The sequence below is a fragment of the Mobula birostris genome, chromosome 25, assembly GCF_030028105.1.
Source record: "Mobula birostris isolate sMobBir1 chromosome 25, sMobBir1.hap1, whole genome shotgun sequence".
Lineage (NCBI taxonomy): Eukaryota > Metazoa > Chordata > Chondrichthyes > Myliobatiformes > Myliobatidae > Mobula > Mobula birostris.
The window spans coordinates 13,788,772-13,815,129 of record NC_092394.1 but is presented as its reverse complement, the minus strand read 5'-3'; the positions used below and the strand labels follow the sequence as shown (position 1 = coordinate 13,815,129).

General features: G+C 38.1%; 1 protein-coding gene across 3 annotated transcripts in view; it reads right to left on the bottom strand.

Moving 5' to 3' along the window:
- The window catches only part of nlk2 (nemo-like kinase, type 2), a 176,522-nt gene that overhangs the window by 108,865 nt on the left and 41,299 nt on the right, over window positions 1-26,358 (bottom strand). For all 3 annotated transcript variants that reach the window (XR_011883145.1, XM_072243366.1, XM_072243367.1), the window contains exon 2: window positions 860-989. Coding sequence is in view for 2 of the 3 variants with exons in the window: in XM_072243366.1 (XP_072099467.1) it covers window positions 860-989 (130 nt within the window). In the remaining variant the exon portion in view is untranslated. The remainder of the gene's footprint in view (window positions 1-859; window positions 990-26,358) is intronic.

Sequence of the window (26,358 nt, the reverse complement as noted above, 5' to 3'; positions counted from 1 at the left end):
TGTTGCTCGGTGGCTGGGGCAGGGTCAAAGCGCTCGGCAGAGGATGGTGCTCGGTGCTCAGCATCGAAGGGCTGGTCGGGGGCTCGAAGTTTTCGGACGGACTCAAGAGTCCACTACAGTTGGGTGCTTCCAATGGTGCTGCATTGGCAAATTTGCGGCGCTTGGAGGTTCATGGTAGGGAGAGTTTCTCCCTTCTACCATCTGCATGAGATGATGAGGCTATCGGGACTTTGAAACTTTTTTTACCGTGCCCATGGTCTGCTCTTTATCAAATTACGGTATTGCTTTGCACTGTTGTAACTATATGTTATAATTATGTGGTTTTGTCAGTTTTAGTCTTGGTTTGTCCTGTTTCTTCTGATATCATTCTGGAAGAACATTGTATCATTTTTTAATGCATGCATTTCTAAATGACAATAAACGAGCACTGAGTGTCCTCATAATCTAATCTAATCCTTCAACCATCAGGCTCCTGAACCATTGTGGTTAACTTCACTCACCACAACTCTGAACTGATACACAACCTATGGAGTCACTTTCAATGACTCTACAACTCAAATTCTCAGTATTAATTATTTAATTATTTAATAACTATATCACACACACACTTCTACTATTCAGCATCCTTCAAAATGCGTCCATATTGCATTTATGTGTATATGTGCTTCAACCACTAGTAGACTTCACAGTATACAGTCTTAGATAACAAATAAGTATCAGGAAATTATTAGGAAGGGAGAATGGGCATTCAAGACACTTGCTACCGAAGTGCACCCTTCTGCTTTTGTTATATTTAATCAATAGATTGTTTGCATGATAGTCTCTATCCTTTTCCCATTCGGTATTTCAATTTACTTACATTATCATGTTTGAAGAAGCAGAGCATCTTCAACTCACGGAAGACTCTCTTGCAGGAAACTAGATTCTGGAAGACGTTGGGCATCTTTTTTAGTGCGACTCTTTTTCCATCTCTAGGATCCGTCACTGACCTACATTGGAAAAATACAACAATAAAGGTTTTCTGAAAATATAAATGAGCATTTATGAATCACATTGCAATATTAGCAATAACTGTTCTGTTTTTAGTTCAACTAAAATAACTTAATTTACAAAAGAAATCATCCATGCATAGTCCTAGTAGTACAATTTTACTCCAACTTCAATATTGCAAACAAAATTTACTACGTACTTGGCTTTGAGGTTGCACTCATCTTACCACACTCACTTAGATGAAGATTGCAACAACACAGGTGAATACTACTTAGCAAGCAATCCATCAACGAACAGAAAGAATCCAACTCCAATAACTCAAGGTGAGTGACAGAAACTGGGTAGTTTTTGCATCCAAGTCAGAACAAGGGGTGAAACTCCACTCCAAAACACCTCAGTACATTACTAAAATGACCTCCATCATCAGAAGTACCGTCCTTTTAGGACAGGAGTTCCCAACCTTTTTTATGCCACAGACCAATACAATTAAATAAGGGGTTTGTGGACCCCAGGTTGGGAACCCCTGCTTTAGACTTAATTATATTACAGTTCTTCAGATGGACATGAATTATCCAATGATACTCCAAGCATTTATTTTCTACAATTGGATGATTAATGTGTCAGAGGTCAGAGGTGTAAAATGGAAGCCATGGTTGCACATTTCAGAAGGGGGGGGGAAGCGTGTTGTTTTTTTTTAAACAAAGGTGCTACTCATCAACTCCATACCATAACATGAAAATGTGAAAGCTCTGGAACACCAAAATTGCAAAACAATTTGGTTGCAACACTTAATGTTTGACAAACAAGTTAGCACCAGACTGAAAAAGAGACAAGCAGATCAACAGTGAACTTTATAAGCTTTGGATACCAATTGCTAACACACTTCATTGGGAATGAAATGGATCATTTGTAGGCTAGTTCTGCATAATGCCTGATTCTCAAAATCTTAACTGATTCCCCAATGTTTTATTCATGAAGCCTGATAGTTCATTGAGTTGTTCTATCCTAAAGAAAGTAGTAAAAACTTGAGTACAATAATGAAATGTAGAGAGTTACAATTCCTAGTTCTTGAAGAAGATTGGGTTCTTAATTATTTGCAGGGCTTGCCCAAGCGAACTGCTGTGAATGCCAACAAAGACAAAATTATTGAAAATCTAAAACTTAAGTTAGATAAAAAATTTAGTTATGAAGGTCATTTAAGAAAAAAAGTGAAAAGCTTCAACTGCGTTTCATCCATTTCCTGTACCTCTGTTCACACCCACTTCACCAGAACAGATAGATAAATGTCTTGCTTTTCATTCTCCACCCCTCCGGCATTCACATAAGACAATTCATTCTTCACAATTTACATCATGTTTCTAAGAACTCCACAAGACAGCTGCCCTGCTTTTCCACTTTTAGCATCTGGTAGCTTTTTTTTCAGTCCACTTTTCCATTCTCACCAATCAACCCCCCACCCCCCCACCTTTCCGCACTTTCCCTTGTAACCACGGGCAGTGCAATAGTTGTTCCTTTACTTTTTCTCTTCTCACCACCAGGAACCTGTCTCTTTCAGGTGAGATAATAATTCATATGTACTTCTTACATGTGTACTGCATTGTGTTATCATCTGCAAGGATGACCACAAACTTGAGGAAAACTATCTCATGTTGTCTGGACATGTATAGCTTCCTGAACTCCAATAATGGATTCTACAACTTCAGTACTATAGTCCTGAAAGCAGAGGCATGACCAGCCTCACCTGCCAGGTATGTTTTCCTGCTCTACATTTGTCAAATTCTACATTGTCTTCATTTTCTTTTGGAGGCAGTCCATTGGTCAAGGTTGACCATGGATGTTCTGTCCCAAATGTCTATGTGATACGCAAGACATCAGGATGCTCTTTATTGACTACGGCTCGGCATTCAATACCATCATCTCCTCAAAACTAATCGATAAGCTTCAAGATGTTGGCTTCAATACCTCTTCGTGCAATTGAATCCTCAATTTCCTCACTTGCAGACCTTGCAGCTTTAACAACGTTTTCTCCTTCCCAGTTCTAATGACAGATCTTCAGCCTTAGGTGTCAACATTTATCTTACAGATGCAGCCCAACTTGTTGGATATTTACGCAATTTTAATTTCACCATTTAAAAATAGATAGCTACGGTGTGTACTCCACATTTATAGTGAATAAGAACAATGTAATGTATAATTATGGATAGTATAATAGCAAAATTACAGGATTAAAGTCTTAGCTGTGCCTTTTAATTCACTGAGTTCTAATGAAACAAGATGAAAATAGAAAAACTTCTGCACTACCACACCATGGATAAGGATAGATAGCTGCTATCAAATCAATCATCTCAGCCCATGATACTGCTGTAGGGAGTTTCTTAGGGCAAAGTCCCACTTTACTCTTGTTACAATGACCATTCTCTGTTCCGAAGGCCAAACTGAGGATCTTTATCAAAGACTTTGGCACTCAGTATAATTTAAAATTATTTTAGCAATCCTTTGCTGATAATAGCCATCTCCAACAAGCCCAACAAGATTCATTTGCTTTTATTTATAGCCCATGGGCATTGTTAGCAAAGCCAGCATTTATTGCCCATGCTTAAATGCTCTCAAAGGTGGTGGTAAGCTACTATTAACTGCAGTAAAGTGATATTTTCAAGTTAGGAAGGTACATAACCTGAAGAACTTGCAAGGGATGGTTTACTTTTTACTGTCACCTGCTAGCCTCTTCCTTTAGAGGTCAAACTTGGGAAGAATGATCAGACTAGCCAAATGGGTAAGTGATTAGGACCACAAAGAGGTGGTGGCAGGAGGCAGAGGAACGGCTACAAGATTGCTTTGAGTCAGTGGATTGGGTGAAGTCCAAGGACCCACTTGTGGATCTGAATGACAAAACCATGGTTGTCACAGACTTTATTAAAACAGTCATAGACGAGTGTGCCCCTACAAAGTCAAGCCTCTTGCCCTGGATGAACCATGAAATCTGCAATCTGCTGAGGGCCGGATCAGAGGTATTCACATTTAGTGACCAAGAAAGTTACAGGAGGTCCAGGTATGATTTCCAGAAAGGGCATCTCATGGGCAAAGTGGCAATTCTGGACTAAACTTAAATAAACTAGGATGCTCAACAGTTGTGGCAGGGCTTGAATGCTATCACCTATCAAAGTTAAATCAGGCAATATAGGTGACAACAGAGCTTTGCTTCCACGTGAGCTCAATGCCTTTTATACTCACTTTGACCATCAAAACATGAAGGACCCATCACAAATTCCCACAGCCCCCAATGATCCTGTGATTTCAATCTCTGAGGCAGACATGTGATCAGCTTTCAGGAAGGTGAACCCATGAAAAGCATCCAGCCCCTCAACCATCAGCTATTGAACCAGAGGGGATAACTTCACTTGCCCTTTCATTGAAATATTCCTACAACCTATGAACTCAATTTCAAGGACTCTCATCTCATGTTCTCAATATTTATTACTTGTTTATTATTCTTTCTTTTTATATTTGCAGTTTGTTGTCTTTGATAGAGATGGTATCTCTTTGTATAGACAAAAATTGCATCCAAATTATGGCATCTAATATTTTGTGCCAAGCAAAGATAGTTATCTTGAACCCATAACTCTAACATTACCATTTTATAGTTGAAGGAAACCACCCTCTTTCTGGTCAACTTCTGTTTGTCAATGATTTTTCAAATCATGTACTGTACCAAAATCTCTTGCTCACATATTGCCATGCATAAATGCTCCAACCCACAAAGCTTCATCCTACAAACTGTTCCTGCAACTCAACTCTCTGTATTTAGGTGGTAGAGCAATAGAAATCACAGGTTATGTACAAACAGATGCATCTATGAAAATACCCATTGGATTTGCTTTCATTTTATTGGAGTGATTGAGATCTCTTATCCAGTAGGCTTCAGTACAAAGTGCAATGCACTTCTGAAAGAATAAATTGTTTTTGCACTCAGGTGTGGGATTGGTAATGTAGCTGATCTGATGTGATAATAATTATTTTAAATCCATTTTCATTGCCTTAATGTCTGTTTATGTTTTATTGCAACTTCAAAGTATTTTATGGAAAGTATTAGCACTGTTAAGACTTCATCTGAAGATCAACACCAAAGGTTAATAATTTCCAGCCTAAAGTTTCAATAAGCCTAATACAAGGTTTCAGTTTGTTCTCTAGATTGATTTGAATCCATTGTGATGGCTGGTATACCTATCAATCCTGGTGATGAATGCTAATTCTAATCTAAATTTGTTGAATTGTTTAAGTTTTGGGGCTGAACCCAAACTGAGTTGTACATATTCCCACATTTCCCAATTATAATAGTGTTGTTTTGAACTACTGGCTCTTGGAAAATCTGGACAGCAAAGATGCATGCATGAGGATGCTCTTTATCAACTACAGCTCAGTATTCAATACTATCATCCCCTCAAAATTAATCAATAAATCTTTTTCTCAATACCTCAGAGTGTAGCTTATCCTCAACAATCTCATCAGCACAAGGCTCTGCGCTTAGCCCTATACTCTACTCACTTTACACTTATGATTGTGTGACTAAGCACAGCTCCAATGCCAAATTCAAATTTGCTGATGACACCACAAAGACTGTGATGAATTAGACCAAGAAGCTGATTATTGACTTCAGGAGGAGGAAACCAGAGGTCCATGAGCCAGTCCTCATCGGAGGATCAGAGGTAGAGAGGGCCAGCAACTTTAAATTCCTCGGTGTTATTATTTTGGAGGTCCCGTCCTGGGCCCAGCATGCAAGTGTAATTATGACGAAAGCATGTTAGTGCCTCTACTTCCTCAGTGGTTTGCAGATTCAGCATGACATTTTAAAATTTTGACACATTTCTATCGATATTTAGTGGAGAGTATATTGACTGCTGCGTCACAGCCTGGTATGAAAACACTAATGCCCTTTAATGGAAAATCCCACAAAAAGTAGTGGATATAGCCCAGTCCACCACAGCCAAGGCCCTAGCCACCACTGAACATATCTACATGAAATGCTGTTACAGGAAAGCAGCATCCATCATCAGGGACCCAGGCCAAGCTCTTCTCACTGCTGCTATCAAGAAGAAGGTACAAGAGCCTCAGAACTCACATCACCAGGTTCAGGAACAGTTATTACACCTCAACCATCAGCCTTTTGAACCAAAGGAGCTAACTTCACTTACCCCATCACTTTCAAGGACTCGTCTTATATTATTGATAATTTATTGCTTATTTATTTATTCATTATTATTATTACTTCTCTCTTTTTGTATTTGCAAAGTTTGGTAGCTTCTGCACTCTGGTTTAACACCCAAGTTGGGTGGTCTTTCATTGATTCTGTCATGGCTATTATTCTATAGGTTTACGGAGTATGCCTGCAAGAAAATTAATCTCAGGTTTATATATAGTGATCCTGATATATATGTGCTTCGAAAATAAATCTACTTCGAGCTTTGAACTTTCGTGAGAGAGTATTCATTTATTGTGGCTCTGGATGGTCTATTTAAGTTTGTTGCCAATGGTGACGAAGATTTTGATGAAAGTATTTGATAAAACTTGTGAAAACTTGTGGGAAAGGCTGATCACAGCCCATTTCCATTTATCAATTTGCATTTATAGGCTGCCAATATTAAAGGCAAAGGCCAGGAAGTGGTGGCATCAGTGAGCGGTCTTTTTGACGGCACTCAATGCTGATATTAAACCATTGAGGCTGTTTTGCTATTTGGTGCAATCGAGAATTATCTGTTAAAAATATGGTCTCATCCTGAATTCTTAATCTTAATGTCTTTTGGGTAAAAACCCTATCAATCCTGGCTTTTTAAAAAAAAACAACAAAATGACTCAGTCTCAATTTTGATTTATGAAAAAAATCAAAATTTTTTTAAACCACCTGCAACAAAAAACAAACTACTGGAGAGATTTTTCAGATTAAGCAACATTTGTGTAGGGGAAAAGATCGCCAGTGTTTCAGGTCAAGACCCTGCATCAGGACTAGGTAGAGAAGAAAGGAAGCCAGAATAAAGGGGCAAGGGGGAAGGTGTGCACAGGGCTCAGTAGGTGATAGGAGCATGAGATGGGGTTGAGGGGTGATGGACATAACGAGCCAGGAGCAGGAAAGGGAGGGACAGGGTGGAGGATAGGTGGAAACAAACAAGATTTTAAAAAAAGAGAGACAGAAAAATAACATGCTAGAGTCTGTAAGGAAGGTGATAAGAAGCATTAAGAGATGAAGAGAAGGTGGGGGGGGAAGAGTATCCAATGACAAATTTATTATCAAAGTACACACGTCACCATATACAACCCTGAGATTTATTTTCTTGCAGGCATACTCAATAACCATAACAGAATAATTGAAAGACTGCACCAACTTGGATGTTCAACCAGTCTGCAAAAGACAAACGGCAAATATTAAAAAAAGAATAATAAATAAGCAATAAATATTGAGAACATGAGATGACGAGTCCTTGAAAGTGAGTTCATAGGTTGCAGGAACATTTGAACGATGGGGCGAGTGAAGTTATCCCCTCTAGTTCAGTAGCTGATGGTTGAGGGGCCGGATGGTTTTCGTGGGTTTACCCTCTTGAAAGCTGATCACAGGTCTACCTCAGAGATTGAAATCATAGGATCATTGGGGGCTGTGGGAATTTGTGATGGGTCCTTCATGTTTTGACAGTCAAGGTGAGCATAGAAGACATTGAGCTCATCTGGAAGCAAAGCTCTGTTGTCACCTATATTGCCTGATTTAACTTTGTCAGGGGTGATAGCATTCAAGCCCTGCCACAACTGTCAAGCATCCTATGATGATTCAAATTTAGTCCAGAATTGCCACTTTGCCCATGAGATGTCCTCTCGCGAAATCGTACCTGGACCTCTTGTAACTTTCTTGGTCATGAAATTTAAATACCTCTGATCTGGCCCTCAGCAGATTGCGGATTTCATGGTTCATCCAGAGGTTCTCGTTGGGGAAGACTGAATCACTATTTGAAGATAAATTGATATCTGAAACACTGAACACAGGAGCAGACCCAGTAAGGTAGGTATACTCTTTTCTTTCATGCAACAATTCAAATTGAAGTAGTTATATTTTCAGATCAGCAGCTAGTATTCAAATCTATTGGTATAAATACAGTTTAAAAATCATACCATGGCAACTTGGGAATAAACTGTAATGAAATCTGGAGCAAAAGCTATTGATGGTTATGACAACTGCAACTTTTGATGTCTAAAAGTTATTCAAATATCCTTCTTCCTTTGAGGTATAAGTGATTGAAGGAACAGAATTGTGGACCTGTTCAATAAGCATGATTTTAAACTACAAATACATCTTACCGTAATCACCAATTTTCCATCTCCCCACACTTCCTCCCCCAAATACTGGTTTAGAACTGGCTAGTTGTAGCAACGAAAAGAACTGAAGTGTCAACTGAATCATGGTGAAATGCTAAATTATCCAAAAAAAAGTACAAGTAGATCTTGATAGTATCAAATTTATTATTCATGCAATATTTGATAATCACAATCCTCTCTAATGCTACCTTACTCTCTAAAGCTAATTTAAGTGGCAGGAGCTAGATATCATTTGATTTTGAAAACAGTCCATGCTTTCCAGCACTTTCATTAAAGATTGCAACTAATCCATGAAATCAATTTGACTATCACTAGTGCACTGGCCATGCAGAAGCAATAATATGGTCCTAGGCACTGCTGACTTACATTTTGCCCATCAGGCTTCACGTATAGTAATGGGCACTGAGCAGTTTTTAAAACTGTCAAATTTCCAAACTCTCATATACAAAATGTTTTATATTTTTGATGCATAAAGTTCACTCCAGTATCCAACCAGTCCGATTATCCACTTAACTTTAATCAAAATACTGCAGCACGAGTTCATTAAGTTTTGCAATAATTTGTTTTGTTTAAAAAACACTGCATCTCACCTGAATACTCAATAGTGATAACACTCTTGCATTGCTTATTATATTTACAACATATACAAGATTAACAGCATTGGTAAAGTCATCAAAACTAGTATTTTAAATTGCTTACGGCCATTAAAACATCTTACTTCCAATGTCAATTTACATATCTGGATGCAGTTGAGAATGTGACAGGGATCAGTACTCCTTAAACTTACAAGAAAAAATACAAACTACATTGGAACACAACATCACATCTGTAAGATCACTTTCGGATTAGATGAATTGTAATTTAAAACTCAAACTATCAGATTTCTGCACCTCTTCCTAGAGATGCTGCCTGGCCTGCTGCGTTCACCAGCAACTTTTAGGTGTGTTGATTATAGAATCAATTCAGATACCAAGACAGATGTCTGAAGTAATTTTTTTTCTCTCCATTTGATTTGATTTATGTAATCAATTTAATAGTCATCAGGTTAGTGTTGGTTGTCTTAAAGAACATGCACTTCCACAAACTATTTTTTCATACAGAAGATGTATATTTGAATAAACTCAGAGGTCTAAGATACAATCGATTAAACATACATTGCCCACCTCCTCTACAATGTAGATAGCCATTTACTTTGGGTATTTTCCACTGTCTTTGAAATAATCATTATAAGAATGGTTACATCTAGATGAACAGTGCAATTTTGATCTACAGTACAGAAACGTTTTGAAAATGAAGATTTTACAAAGGCAAATTAAATTTTCAAATTGAACTTAAATGCATTATAATTAATCCAAATAATGATTAAAAAGGAATTTCCACTAATTTGCACTCAATTTTTCTTGCAGATGAAATATAACCAGGATTTTCTATTCAAAATACATACACCTTTGATATGCAATTGCTTTAATACTTTGTAAAAAATATTATGGTAAAAGTGATATGGTATTTGATGTCAGAAACTGCTCCAATGTGTAGAGGCACAGGAATGCTTTTATTTTCTTTGTTCTTGTTCTTCAAAGGCTCAATGCATTGAGCTCTTCCACTGTGGTGACAAGTTGGTTATCTATACTGCCTAATGAATTCCAGGCTTTTCCTGATAATACAGTTGTTGTTATCTACACTGGAATGACTTGCCACATGGGTTATGAACTCATTAAGAGGCAAATCCTTCAGGCAGACAACTGCTAAATATTATTTGGCAAATTAAGCTGCACCAATAAAATGCTACTTAGGCACCTTAAGTCCATAAAGTATTCTCTTGTATAATAAAGTAAATCTTAATCTAGAATGCTGCTGACTTTGATACCAGATCAAATAAGTAGCATTGTACTCAAGCAATGTAAAAGGGATATGCAAAGCCATTACAAAATCAGAAACAGAAGTTTGGAACAGGAGTAGGCAAATTAGTCCACTGAGCATGCTCCATGGCTGATTATCCAAATGTAGAACACACTCTCACTTTCTTTCCATCAACCTGTTCTGAATGAAAACTATGATTGTATGACTGAATGACTACAGCCTACCAGGGTACCAAATTATACAGATACACCACAATGAGTGTAGAAATTTCTCATCTGTTCTAAGTGAACTACTTCTTATTCTGAGATTTACCAGTGCTGCAGCTCCTCAGTGAGGGGAAATATATTTGCTTCAAGTCCCTCATGCCATGAGAATTATGTAAATTTCAATGAAATTTTCTTCTATTCAGACCACAGAATACAGGTACAGATTATTTAATCCTTCTTTCACAATAAATCTGAAATCCCTAGAATCAATATAATGAATCTTCATGGCATTCCTTCTGCATGCATGTCCATTTTTTTTAAGATAAGGAGATGAAAACTGTTGATACTACTACTCCATGTGCTATCTTACCAAGGACCTGCATATAAGAGTGCAGGAAATCATTACTCTTGTTTTCAAATCCTCTTGTAAGAGGCCGATACCATTTGCTATCTCCACTTTCTATATCTGCAACCCAATGAAAGCCAATATGCAAGGAGATATTGGTCCCAATTTTGCACCATTTAGAAAAATGTTTTTCTATTCTGTGCAAAATAGATGATTTCACAACTTTTGATGTTATAGTGCACCTGCCATTGTCTTCTCCACTATGTCAGCTTGTTTTGGTCCAATTGCAAATTTACAGTCTAACTGGTTTTACCACAGCTTGGATACTGCAGAGGGTTTATAGACTCTACTAGCTCCATCACAGGTAAAATCCTCCCCACCGCTGACACCTTCAAAAGGTTGACCTTAATAAGCAGCACCCATCACTACCTCGCCACCTAGGCCATGCCCTCTCCACATTATTACCTTTGGAGAGAATGCACAGAAGTCTGATGAAGCACACTCAACAATTCAGGAATAATTTCTTCCCCTCCATCAGAGTTTTGAACAGTCCATGAACCCATAACCAGTACCTTAACTTCTCTGGCATCTTAATACGAAATTTCTTTGACTTCCTCTTTCAGACAAAACCTCAATTCTTTCACAGACAAAATTAATTCCCCTGCCTTATTCCCCATTATAAATTAACCAATTTGTTTGTAAAACAGCACGTTTTCCCTCAGTCTTTTCCTTTGATCTCCCCATACTTACAGAAGTTCTTCTGATCTGTTCTCATATTTCTTACCAGCTTATTACCTTTCCTCCTCCTTTGTCCAGTTTCAAAATACGCAACCTCAGGGCTATTGCTATAATGTCTCCTTGGATTTAAGATCATGTTTGCTTCTGTCCTCCACTTATCCTATTGGGTTTTTGTGCCTTAAATGGAATATATTTTCCCTGCATGTCTTATTTCTTTAAATGCTCGTCTCTCCTTGTACAACGATTTTCCCCAAAATCACAGCTAAGCTAATTCTGCTGTTTGCTTTGATGCAAGATTCTAGCTCCAGATTGTAATTAAAGAGATGTTTTTCAATGTGAAGTTTTATCCCATTAAAAGGCACACTTTCCTCTAGGCCCTTTTAGAAGATCAATCGATCATTTTCACTACAAAAATCAAAACTGGGTGGAACAGCAATTAGCACTGCCGCCTCCGCTCCAGAAACCTGGGTTTAAACCGTGCTTTAGGTGCCAGAATCAGTGAGTTTGTACTTTCTCTATGTGACTGAGTAGGTTTTCCTCATGCACACTGGCTTCTCTCTACATACTAAAGATGTGATAGTTGTTAGGTCAATGGTAAATTTCCCCAAATGATAGAGATAGTAGCAGAATCTGGCTGTAGTGATTTCGGGAATGCAAAAGGAAAATAATAGGATCTGTGTGCTTAGTCAGTGTGGTCTCTGCAAGCCAAAAAAGATCGGCTTCCAGGAAAAGCATCTAAATTAGTCTTTTCATCAGTTGGTCCCTCAACACATCAATCTAGAAAACATACAATACACAAATTTCTCCACTTTATTCCCATTAATTTAACTTATTTGGTCCAGAATGTGCTGCATTCTCAAGAGGTAATGAGATTCTGCCAGGTGCTCCAATTTTGTTCCACATCCTACAAGTCTGCTTAATGATACCTGTTGCTTGAAATTATGCCTTTGTGTAAATGGAGAACCAAATCTGAAACAGGAGTAAATAGCATATGAGAAAATAAATTGCAGAACCATAGGAAGAATGAAATCAATAGGACAACACTTTGGAGCTGGCATGAATCTGAGAGCCAAATGGCAGCCTCCAGTGACGTGGCCCTTAATTTCCTAATTTATGCCATCACTAAAGTCATTTCCCTGCTCTTTGAGTCACAACTCCACCTCAAATGATTCTAATACTTCACGATTTGCTGAAATCACTTCTCACTACTGTACAGATATCCCCTAGGAACACCAATCACCCCATCTTTTTAAAATAGTTCAATACCCTCCAACATTTAACTCTCATTTTAGTCATCCTGCATTCCTGCTCAGGAATGGAAATTAAAATCACACCCATTTCGATTTGTATCATTAGTTCAACTACCTTGTTGCAAATACTTCAGTCATTTAGATACTGTTCCTTTAGTTCATCACTTTGGTCATTTCCATACCAGTCTTATTGCTGCTTGCCTGCATTTCTACCAAGTTACTGCTTTGTAACTTCCAGTTCTTGCTTTGTTTCTCTCCTTCCCAAATTCCTTGAGGTTTCTATCATCTTGCTATGCTGTCAAAAGGCAATCATAAATGATCTATCACCTACCATCTCAGAAGTGCAGTTGCATTAACTATTTTTTGTTATTTCATACTCTCGTTATTTATTGCAATTTATTTAGAATTGCATTCCAACAATTTGTTTTCTATGCTCTTGCTCTATCATTGATCCTGTTTACAGTTACTATTCTATAAATTTCCTGAGTATGTCCACAGGAAAAATAATCTCAGGGTTGTATGTGGTGACATGTATGTACTCTGATAATAAATTTTACTTTGAACTTTGAACATTAAGTTGGCTTACAGATAAGCAAGCATCTTACAGATTTAATTGGGAGACTAACCAAAGCAATGTAAATAGTCCAGTTCATTTAACCAATTTCCCCCGGGATCAATAAAGTATGACTATTAAGTTGAGCCTGTCTAAATTAGTACATAATTGCTGCATTGGTGTGCTTGGTTTAGTTCATTTTGATAACCAATTTTAGAAATGTGTCTTCCGGAGGACGGTGGCCAGCTCAGACACAGCAACCCCACAGGCTCCAAGCAAAAGGGCGACTGTTCGTCTTTTACGTCTTCTTCATGATTGCAAGACACTGCTGGTTATCAAGAACATCAAGTATGGCAGGTCTACCCACTCTCAAACTGCTGGATAGAGGCAGAGCTAGACTTGTTGCACATCATGTTGCAGACTGCTTCAGCTACTAGGGGAAGGCAGCAATAGGTTGACTGTCTTACATATTTTTGTTGTGATTGCAACAATGGTTTGCTGGAGAGACCCATGGCAGAGGAGCTGCTTGGCCTCAGTTGTGGCAAGGACCCAGCCTCATTTATGACTGAGGCTTGCCTTTTGCAACCACTGAGTAAAAAGACTCTGCCTCCAGAGTTCACTCAGTAGAATACAAGTTTAAGATTGAGAGGCATAGATGGATAGCCAACTGTCCATGATGGATATGCCTCTCTTAAATCTTAAACTTCTATCAGGTCTCCCCTCAGCCTTTGCCACTCCAGAAAAAACCTAAGTAGTAATACTACAGCATGTGCATTTAAAATGAAGAGGGCAAATTCAAAGAAAATGTGTGGTGCAACTTAAACACACACACACTGCCTGAATGCACACCAGGTGTTGTAGTAGAAGCAACTACAACAAAGGCATTAAAGAGGCTCTTAGATAAGCACATTCATGTGCAAGGGAATGTAGGTATATGGACATTGTAGGCAGAAGAGATTAGTTTCCTTAGGAAATAACTAGCTTAGTTTGGCATAACATTGTGGGCTAAAGGACTTATTCCTGTGTTGTACTGTAATGTTCTGTGTTCTAACCTGGAGTAATAACAAACTGAAGGACAGTAAAAGACTGAGAAAATATCAACGCTAGCTGAATGGGCAGATGGAGAGCAGATAATTCTCTGTATTAAAATATTACATTTTGGATTAACCTCGCATAAGGTAAGTATTTGATTAGGTAAGTATCTTTTTTAATGCATTGTTCCACCCTGTAATTCTTTTAATTCCAAATGCAAATTTTGCATTGCGTTTCAAGCCCAGATTATGAAAGCCCAACTCTTTAGAACAGGGTTTCTCAACCAGCGTTCCGTGCGAGGTCAGTAGGGGTTCCACGGAAGATCATAATAAAACATCATTCTTTTAAATTCCCCAATGGCAATCTCGTTAGAGCTCTCTCAGACTAGTATGGCAGTATGCAGTAGGATATGTTTAAAAACGCAAACAACTTTGATGTGTGTTAGTAGGATATGTTTATTTGGTTGAGTCTACTCTCATTTTTTGACCCGAGATAGGAAAGGTCATTGATAATTAGTGAGAGCAGTATTGCACGGAGGGGAAGCCACTGATAATTGGGGAGCACTGTATTGCACAGAGGGGAGCCCATTGATAATTGTTGAGCACTGTAATGCATGGAGGGGAGTCTGTTGATAATTGGTGAGCCCCTTGTATTGCATCAAGCGGAGTCCGTTGATAATTGGTGAGCGCTGTATTGCAGAGGGGAGGCCATTGATAACTGGTGAGCACTGTATTGCATGGAGGGGAGGATGGTAGACTGATGAGGAGCGTGAATTGCGTTTTCCGAGCATTGAATCAACTCACCCAACTTGGGCTGTGACGTCAGCCTCTCCCTCCTGAATAACTCCCCCCCCCCCACTGCCAAACTTCCCCATACACACCACCAACTGACTTATAGGACCACACAAACTCTACCAGTGTAGTAGAAAATTGGAGTGAATTTTTCATTCATAAGACGGTCCAATGTGGCAATTTTTAAAGAGGAGGGTTCTAGGCCAAGGCCTATTGACAATTCTGATAATGTTAATGATGAAGAATTACAATCCTCTGAGTCATTTCACTGCACTAGTGCAACAACGGACACAAAAAGAAGTCCATCTCTACAATGAAAGCTACTTATCAATAGGCTTTACATAGACCGGTGATCCAGGTTGTCCTATTCCATTGTTCCTAGTCTGTGACAAACAACTTGCCATGTAGCAATGGTTCCAGCGATATTGAAAAGACATTTAACTACAAATCAAAGCCATATGGCACACAAAAGTGCTGATTATTTTAAACTATTGAAATCTCAAAACAGGTAAAAGCTTTTCAAAATAAAGTCAGTCAGTAAAAAGATTCAGGAAGCAAGTTATTTAGTAGCTTTAAGACCAGCTCACTCGAGAATGTTTAAAACACTGAAAACCTATACAAAGAGCACGTCAATCACCTGCTACATACAGAAATCCAGGGTCCTCAACAGGGTATCTGAGCTGAAAGGTGAACTACGGGAGTACTTTCAAGAAAATAGTAGGTCTGATTTTGCAAAGTGCTTTGAAGATGAAGAATGGTTGCAGAATCTAGCCTACTTAACAGATATTTTTCATCATATGAACCAGTTGAACAAGTCTCTGCGAGACCTGGAGAAAATGTTTTGACGTCAAATGACAAGATTCTTGGAATTAAAAGGAAACTGAATCTTTGGAAATATCATGTTGCAAAAGGAAATCTTTGAAATTTTTCCAGTGCTGCTTGGGCTTGAGACTTAGGAAGGATATCAGAAAGTCTCGAATCTTATTGAAAACCACTTGGAAGAACAGCCAGTTAAACAGTACTTTCCCTCCCTTTCAACACAAGTATATGACTGGGTGAGGGACCCTTTCTCTGAATCTTCTGGTCAGCACGAGAACTTGACTCTGAGAGAAGAGGAAAAACTTTGAGCTACACTCTGATCATCCACTCAAATGAGATTTACTGACCTGCCCCTGGACAAGTTCTCCATTTCTGTGAAAGAAAGAGTATCCTGCCATTCATAGAAAAATAATGAACATTTTTCTGCAGTTTTCAACTTCTTACATGTGCTGGCAAGCTTTTTCTTGCTTAACAAGCATCAAAAGCAACGACATGAATCATCTCATTTCAGTTGAATGTGCAATCTGCATGTTCTAATCTCAAATTCAACCTACAATTAAGAAACTTATTATGTTTGCCTTATGAGTTTTTTAAATTTATGAAACGAAAAAGAAAGATTAATTTTGTGAAAGGTTAGCTAAGCTTAAATATCTGTTTCCCCCCCCCCCCCCACCAGGAAGGTTGGCTAAAAATTCATTCTCTACTCAAAAGAGCATTGACTATTTTTTTTGATTATATCTACAACCTACTGATCACACTAACATATCATGAGCTGTCGATATAAGGTTGAGTAAGGTTGCTTTACAATGTAGTAGGACCAATTAACTTCCATATTCTAGCAATAATGCATTAATACACAAAATTTAATATAAACGTTTCAGTGCTGATATTACAAGAGTTCTACTTAAATCATGTTGGGCTATAGAGAGCAAACATTTCTAGTCCAGGATTTCAAGTATCAATTTTGTTTCAGGTGCCTATGGAATTTGAAAGGTTCACCTCAAAATTTGAAACTACTTTAAAAAACAAACATGTTTGCCTGATTTCCCTATAGAGAACATAGCACTTAAATCCAAGACAATTTATTTCACTTTCATCAATCTGTTTAACTGATCTTAATAGAACCATCATGGAATCTAATAACTGGCCTCAGTGTATTTAGCCTGCGGTTAAGAAAATAATCCTTTCAGGTTCTATCTTCTTACGGCTACTAATTGATGTTGGGTCCTGCAAAGAGTCCAAGATTCCTTAAAAGCCAACAAACCTTACTAAAAGTGAATCAGTAGTTTGAGGAAAAGAGAAGAAAGCACAGGAAATATTTACAAATACATTGGCAATTTACACTGACAAGTGTAACATGATATAGTGATACAGCAATTCTACTTGATTTCTTCCTTCAATTAAAGGTTACCTAGTTCTACAGAACAGATTTTTAAATATAATATTCAAAACTTCAGAAGAGTACTATAAAATTTATGACTTAAGTTCCACTCCTATCAACACCCTTCCACTGCGGTTGCATTTAACAAACTATTCAGTCACCACTTACAAAGTAGAAATCACAACAGAAGACTCATTTACAGTGTACATAACAATTTGCTGATAGTGCAATTTTTCTAATGTTGCAGTTGGTGGAGCTCTGAACTCACCAGATTTACCTTGTAGAATGAATTTCTGGAATTAGGTATCTGTGCTATGTTATTAAAATTACTGTCTTTACCACAGATAAGGAGCCAGTTTTAGCATTGTAAATACAACTGCTTTGGCTTGAACACAATAACTTACATATTAATGTTACTTGCTTTCACAGCATGTGACATAGCTAATATATATGCACATACAAATGGTGTCTTCTAAATGTCTTATGCTTAGAATATCTGCTTTGAAAACTATTCAAAGCAGTTTTAGCATTATAAGGACATCAGTTTGGCTCTATAAAAAAGTAACTGATGCATAAATGGTTAAAGTAATATGTAGATAGAAATTCATGTAGGTTAATTGCTAATTGTCAGTATATTCATTGAAGCATGAGCTGTACATATACTTCAGGATTGTGTAGATGACAGTTTGCTTTTATTGTATTACTGTAACAGCTAAAGTAATTCACATGATGAGAAAATTTGACACTGGAAAACCTGTTGCTTTCATCCCAATGAGAGAAAAAAATATTACTAACTTAATTCTATCTTCCTGCATTGGACACACTACACTGATAGGCTCTAGGTCAAAATAACTCTGCCAACTCAAGTACATGTCCAGGCACTTAAATGTGGGTTCTGTATCTGCTGCCTATTAAAGCAGTTTAAGATCTACTAACCTTCAGTGAAGCCTCAAACTCAACACTGCTCCCAACAGCTCAACCTTGCTCTAAACCTGGTGTCGCTAATTTTAGTACTGTCTGTTAAGGAATGATCCATCCATGCTCCTCGTACTTTCTAAGGGGGGAAAAAAAATGAACTTGCATCCAACTGCCAGTTCAAGTACCTTTAACCAAAGTAACACGATCTGCCTCCACTACATCCTCTGGCAATTTCTGCAGAGAAAATCCTTATCCCTGTTTTAAATTTCTCTGCTAAGGCTCCTGCAATTTGTGCACTAGCCTCCCGCCAAATCCAAGGATATACCTCATCAGGCCCTGGAGAAGACTCAGCCACCCTAATTTGCCTCAAGGCAGCCAACACTTCCTCATTTGAAATCCAAAAAAGATTAGAAGGTACAAGATAGAGGTTGGAGGTGAAATAAGTTTAGCAAGAAATTTTTAAACAAATCAGAAGATTAAATACCTAACAGAATCAAAATCCAAAGTTCAATTTTCAATCAGACAATAATTATAGGCCATAAACTCAAGTTCTTTTGAATAATATCACTTAATTTTAACAGCAAGATTTGTGTACAAATTCTAGTCAGTTCATCACCAGACTATGATTGAATTAGAAGCTTTCTATTGAGTAGAAGTTTCTATTTCCACATTTAACCAAGTCTGTGCAAGCTTCATTGCACCTATTGCATTTATTGTAATGATGGCTGCTGATGGAACCACTTATTTTCAGTGCAAAGGCCAGACCAATGAATTTTCTGCCAAAATCTAGTTGCTTGGATAGAAAATGTGAACTACCCAAGTCGCCTGGTTGCAGGGTGGTACACTTAAGTGAGTGCTGTGGGAAAGAGTTTGAGCAGCAGAAGTTAGGAGAAAAACCATTATGATTACTGGTAACTTTTAATATTTGCAGAAATGAGGCAAAACTGCCTTTTAATTCTGTTAGTTTGAACGAGAGATATCAAAGGCCAGAGTGGCTTTACAAGATGCAGTACTGTGTATGACCAAATAATTAACACAGGCATGTATGAGATGCAAACAATTAAAAATTACCTTCGAGGTAAACAATATTTAGTTACGAATTCAATACTATTCTAGCTAGCTGACAGTTCCAAAAGAAACTAGTTTTCAACATAACACATTTTGGTTTGAAAATGATAGATTTTGCTTGTTAGAGGATTTTTGAGCAAGTCACATGGTATTAAATAACATTTAACTTTGTTCCTAATTTATAAAACAAAACATTCTACAAATATGTTTCTGCAGTTGTGATATGAGGAGTCAATGATACAGAGAAACTATCAAAAGTCGATTTAGATCTAGGATTTCAGAAGGTCCATCGTTAGAAAGCACAAATAGATTTTGCTTCATAGCTGAGAGGCACCAAACTATCCCCCAAAAATCCTTCATTTATGACTACCTAAATACACCAATGTATTATGTGTTAAAATAAATTTCAATTTCAAGTTTAAGCACTACTGCATATCAAAAGGATGCAACATAAACTGATATGCAGACTTTTGGATATGTTAATCAAGCAAAACAATTTGCTTGATTGGTTCACTGAGGGCCAAATAAACCTTCTGCTGTTCTGGCCAACAGTCGTCTTTCCCCAAACCCCAAAAAATAATTTACTGAACATTTTCTTCAGATATCCAAGATATTGTTTCATCCTTTCCTACAAAATGTGATGCAGCACTGTGGCTAACTTACTTAATTAGTTTTCAGGCCTGTCCTCAAACTCATAAAAAAAACCTACCATATAATTCAAAGGAAATTTAACAAACTTAAAACAAGCCCATGACACTAGACTGAGCAATACCCTTGACCCTTAAATCACCTCAAATAGCCTTGTAGGCCACTTGGGGGCAGACAGGGATTGGAAAACAAAAGGAAAATTTCATTTCAGTTTGACAGATATGCTTAAATGAACAGCATGCTTTTCCCCCAAGTGTTTTCCACTTTCCCATTTTCTAACCACATTTTATGAATATGTTTTCATAACACAGAAACAGCAAAACTCTAATCACTACAGTTTGGCAACACTATGACCACTTTTACCCCAATTCAGCTACTCGTAAGTTTGTTTTTGCCATGCATGGCATGAACTTAACAGTACACAAATTCATAGGGAAAAGCACATACAAAATGGAAGGAGGACACTTCACTGCCCTCTCATGAGCTCACGGCTGAGGACTGTAACCTTAATTCCACATTCTTACCTACCTATCCTAGAAACTATTCACCAAGTATCTAACTATGCATTAAAATTTAAAGGACTGTTTCCTCTGCCCTTGTGGAAGTATGTTCTATGGATAATTTGGCCTTATCTGTGTCCAGGTGGGCAAACCTGTATCTTTGTGACCAACTTAGTGACCAAGTTCAAGGCTGTCCACAAGATGAAACACCTCATCTACCACCAGTAAACATAGTCTTTGCTTTCATGCCACTAAACTCTGTAAGCCCTAGCAAGAACGATGAGTCAGCATACAGAGAGGAGGTGCAGCGGCTAACAGACTGGTGCAGAGCCAACAAACCTGTCTCTGAATGTGAACAAAACAAAAGAGATGGTTGTTGACTTTAGGAGAGCACGGAGTGACCACTCTCCACTGAATATTGACGGCTCCTCCGTTGAGATCGTTAAGAGCACCAAATTTCTTGGTGTTCACCTGGCAGAGAATCTCACCTGGTCCTTCAGCACCAGCTCCATAGCCAAGAAAGCCCAGCAGTGTCTCTACTTTCTACGAAGGCTGAGAAAAGTCCATCTCCCAACCCCCATCCTCACCACATTCTATAGAGGATGTATTGAGAGCATCCTGAGCAGCTGCATCACGGCCTGGTTCGGGAAATGCACCGTCTCAGATCCCAAGACCCTGCAGCGGATAGTGAAGTCAGCTGAGAAAATCATCTTCCCGCTATTACAGACATTTACACCACACGCTGCACCCGCAAAGCTAACAGTATTGTGAAGGACCCCTCACACAAACTCTTCTCCCTCCTGCCATCTGGCAAAAGGTACCGAAGCATTCGAGCTCTCACGACCAGACTGTGCAACAGTTTCTTCCCCCAAGCCATCAGATTCCTCAATACTCAGAGTCTAGACTGACATCTACATCATTTATTATAATATTGTAACTTGTCCTCTACTGTGCCTATTGTCTTGTTTATTCATTATTGTACTGCCCTGCACTGTTTTGTGCACTTTATGTAGTCCTGTGCAGATCTGCAGTCTAGTGCAGTTTTTATGTTTGTTTTACATAGTCTAGTGTAGCCTTGTGTTGTCTCACATAGTCTAGTGTAGTTTTGTATTGTTTCATGTAGCACCAGGGTCCTGGAGGAATGTTGTTTCGTTTTTACTGTGTACTGTACCAGCAGTTTATGGTCGAAATGACAATAAACTTGACTTGACTTATCCAATCTTTTTTCCACAACAACTTTCCTATTCCAGGTATCAGTTTAGTAAAACATCCTGGCTTAAGTACAAATGTCATCTCATAGCCCTATGTAAATGAAGCACAACTTCTCCAGCAATAAACTGTAACATTGTTTTTCTAATTACTTGTTATACCTGTATACTAGGTATTTCACACACATTTGGACATATATATTCCTCAGCATCTCAGAGATTTGGAATTTTCTGTTTTAAACAGCTTTTATTTTTCCTGGCAAAAAGAACTACAGTATTTCACCATAGGTCCCTACCCAGGTTATAAATAGCAATTTATGCACATCTGCACATAAAAAAAATGCTCCCACAAATGTTAAATACAAACGAGGTCTTGAAAATACACTTTTACGTACAATCTCAAATAATCAGACACTATTGTCTCTTAAAAACAAAGGCTACCACTAGATAGCGTTGACAGTAATCAGTTCTATTGATACTTAAGCAATGACATCCACTAATACATGAAGCCCAATAAAAACAGCAAATTTGAGCTTTTGAGTTTAATTTTCAAAACAGATGAGAGCTAGCAATATTTGCAACCCATATTCATCATTAAAATCAATAAGAATTACTCTGTTACAGAAGCAGTACAAGATGCTAGTTTTCATAACAATGTTGGAATTATCAACATTGATTTGCCACATTCTTCAAGAGGATTGACTACTCAAATTGCTTAATTATATCACTGTTGTTGATGGGCAGATCTTGATTATTGATGCAGTTTTCTGCATCAATAATCAGGAAATGGGAATTTTGACTTACAGATTCTGGAGACAGATTCTGCAGATGCTGGAAATCTTAAGCAACACACAATGAATGGTAGAGGAACGCAATGGATCAGGCAGTATCCATGGAGAGAAATGAACAGTTGACATTTCAGATTGATGAATGGTCTCAGGTTGAGATGGTGACTGCTCATTTACCTCCATGGATGATGCCTGGCCTGCTGAGTTCCACCAATATTTTGTGTTGCTGCTTTTCAAGATTCTTGACGGTAATTTGGGGGTCAATCATTTATCATTTGCCTGCAAACTACAAAACCATAAGCTGATGGACACAGTCATCAAGAAGGTGGTACAGGAGCCTCAAGACTCACACCCACCAAATTCAGGAACAGTAATTACCCTTAACCATCAGGCTCTTGAACCAGAGGGGATAACTTCACCCATCTTCACTTGCCCCATCATTGAGATGTTCCCACAACCTAGGGACTCACTTTCAAGGGGTCTTCATCTCATGTTCTTGATATCTACTTATTACTATTCCTTTCTTTTTGTATTTGTAGTTTGTTGTCTTTTGCACACTGATTGAATGCCTAAGTTGGTGCAGTCTTTCATGGATTCTGTTATGGTTATTATTCTACAGATTTATTGGGTATGCCCAGAAGGACATTAATCTCAGGGTTTTATACAGTGAGGTATGTACTTTGATAATAAATTTACTTTGAACTTTGAAATGCAAGCATCATGTATACATAGCTGAACAGTCAATAATTACTTGGTTGACAATTGGTAGCACACAATAAAAAAAAACCAAATAAAGTGAAAACTACAGGATGAATGGACTTGGACTTTTGAAGGGTATCACGAAATCAAACTTCCAAGTGGAAAATATGACAGTTATGGAATTCCAATAAATTAAAAAAATTTGCATTCTCTCCACATCTAAAGGAAAAGATGGTAGATTTCCATGACATGCACAAAAATGAGAACACAAGTAATATTACCAAGTTAATGTAGGATTTGGAAAATATCAGTCAAAAATTTACCTACTTTAAATCATATTGGCTACTTTTATGTGCCTACCAACATTCTTCTAATACTTGTCAAATCAGCAGATACTGCATATGCAGACAACTTATTTCAAGGGTCATGACTCTAAAGATCATGATAAACCCCATTTTCTTTTTGAAATATGTTACACAACCTCAATTAAATGAAAAGTTTACACTTTGTTGATAAAGATAAAATTAATTCTTCAAGTTGAAAGCCATGGTTAAGTGTATCAATGATATTGATTTATTATTGTCCCATGTACCAAGAAATTGTGAAAAGCTTTGGACTATTTTGAATGTTCCCGAACCAATCTATAAATCTTTATATAGCTTTCACATAGCCTAATTTTCATTATATGAACAGAACAAAATTGTACAGTAGTTTTAATGAAGCCTGAGGTTCAATGGATAGAACCATAAAATCAGAAGGATATGGACCATGATGCCCATCTAAACCAATCTATTTTTTCCCCACATCAGGCCCACATACCTCCCTTTTCCTATCCAAGTAACCGCTCAAATACCTTTTAAATTTTGTAATTGCATCTGCCTCCACAATTTCCTCTGGCAGCTCATTCTGAACATTCATCACATTTTGGAGATTGTTTATTTCTCTCCTTCCAATTCCCCTCAAATTCTGTCGGTTTTTCAAAGTTGTCATTACCCACCACTACATGTGCAACTTCCCTTTCCTTCTTAAGTCCATTAGCTCCCTAAACTTATACAAGAGCAGGAATACCCTGCAGTTTTCACTAGTGAGTTCAGAATCAGGTTTATTAAAAAGTTAAATTAAATAAGTAGTACAAAAAATGTAGTGAGGTAGTGTTCATGGGTTCAATGTCCATTCAGAAATCTGATGGCAGATGGGGAAAAGTCATTCCTGAATTGTTGAATGTGTACCTTCAGAGTCTTGTACTCTATCCCGATGGTAACAATAAGAGGGCATGTCCTGCGTGATGGGGGTCCTTAAAGATGGATGCTGCCTTTCAGACACACTGCTCCTTGAAGATGTCCTGGATGCTAGGGAGGCTAGTGTTCATGATGGAGCTAATTTTACAACTCTCTGCAGCTTATTTTGATCCTATGCAGTGCCCCCCACCACCCTCCACACCAGACAGTGATGCAGCCAGTTAGAATGCTTTCCATGGTACATCTATAGAAATTTATGTGTCTTTGGTGACATACCTAATCTCCTCAAACTCCTGATGAAATATAGCCACTGCTGTGCCTTGTTTGTAACTGTATCAATATGCTGGGTCCAGGATAGGTCCTCATAGATGTTGACACCCAGGAACTTGAAATTGCTCACTCTTTCCACGTCTAATTCCTCTATGAGGACTGGTGCATGTTCCCTCATCTTACCCATTCTGAAGTCCACAATCAATTCTTTGGTCTTACCAACAATCTGCTTCTAATATCGCTAATATTATTTCCTTAAAATAAGCAGCCATCAAGTCTCTGGCATTTCAGATAACCTGTTCTCAAATGCCCACCAACACCTGATTCCCCTGCCACCACCTACACAAGGGCAGTTCACAGTAACCAATTAACCCAATCAGTACACCTTTGGAATATTGGAGGAAATTGAAATCCTTGGGGGAATTCCAAGAGGTCAATATTCTCACTGAAGATCAGAATTGAACCTTAAACTATGAGATAGTTGCACGACTACAGCTCCCCTAACTTTTTAGTGTACCAGATTCTCTTCATAGCACAAGTTCACTTCTCTAACTCCACAAATATGCCTCTTTCTACTGGACCTTCCAATGCATGAAATGCAGCACCTGCCCTTGCTCTACTAAATGAAGGAGTAATTTAATTTTACACCCTTCGGTCTTCACTCCAAGCAAGAGACTAAATGCAACTGGGCAACTACAATGTGGAACACCCATTGTGGTTGTATCCAAACCAGATCACGTTATCAAATTCTCCACATTCGAAATCAACATATAGGAGGTAGATTGAAAATCTGGCTGACTGATGCCACAACAGTTACCTTTCAATGTCAGTAAGAACAAGGAGCCAATTAAGTGACTACAGGAGGAAACAGAAAATCCATGAGCCAGTCCTCATTGGGAGAAACAGAGATGGAGGCAGTCAGCAATTCCTTGGTGTTATCATTTCAGAAAATCTATCGTGGTCCAGCACCTTAAGTGCCATTACAAAGAAAGCACGAAAGCACCTCTACTTCCTTAGAAGTTTGTGGAGATTCGGCATGTCATCTAAAACTTTTGATAAACTTCTATGGATGCACAGCGGAGTGGATACTGACTGGTTGCATCACTGCCTGGTATGGACTTGAATGGAAAAGCCTACAAAAAGCCCAGTCCATCAGAGGTAAAGCCCTCCCCACCATTGAACACATCTACAAGGATCAAGTGCTGTCACCAACATTCCCTCTGATTAATTTTTTTTCTTTTTTTAAATATAGCTTCATGGACCAACTATTGCTCTGAGCAGGATGTTTTTTTTAAAGCATGGCCTTTTGTAACATTATATAAAATAACAGCTGCCTGGCAACAAAGGCTATGTGCGCGGGAGCATTTCAGTTACCGTGCATCGTGCACCCGCACTGCTGAGACGGGACAGTGACTGTAGCAGAATAACAGCATCCATCAAGGATCCCCACCATCCAAGCCACGCTCTCTTCTTACTGCTGCCATCAAGAATAAAGTACAGGACCCACCAGTAGGTTCTAATTGTAATTGTAGATGCTAATTATAATTTTTCTTGTTCATACTTCTACAGTGATCTTTTATTTTCTACTTTATCATGTACCTTGATCTACCACTTTATTTATATCTCTCTAGTTAATAACCTGCTTTTTAAAAAAATCTAAATCTTAAAAGTCTTTTCCACCATTTTCTAGTTTTGATGGCAG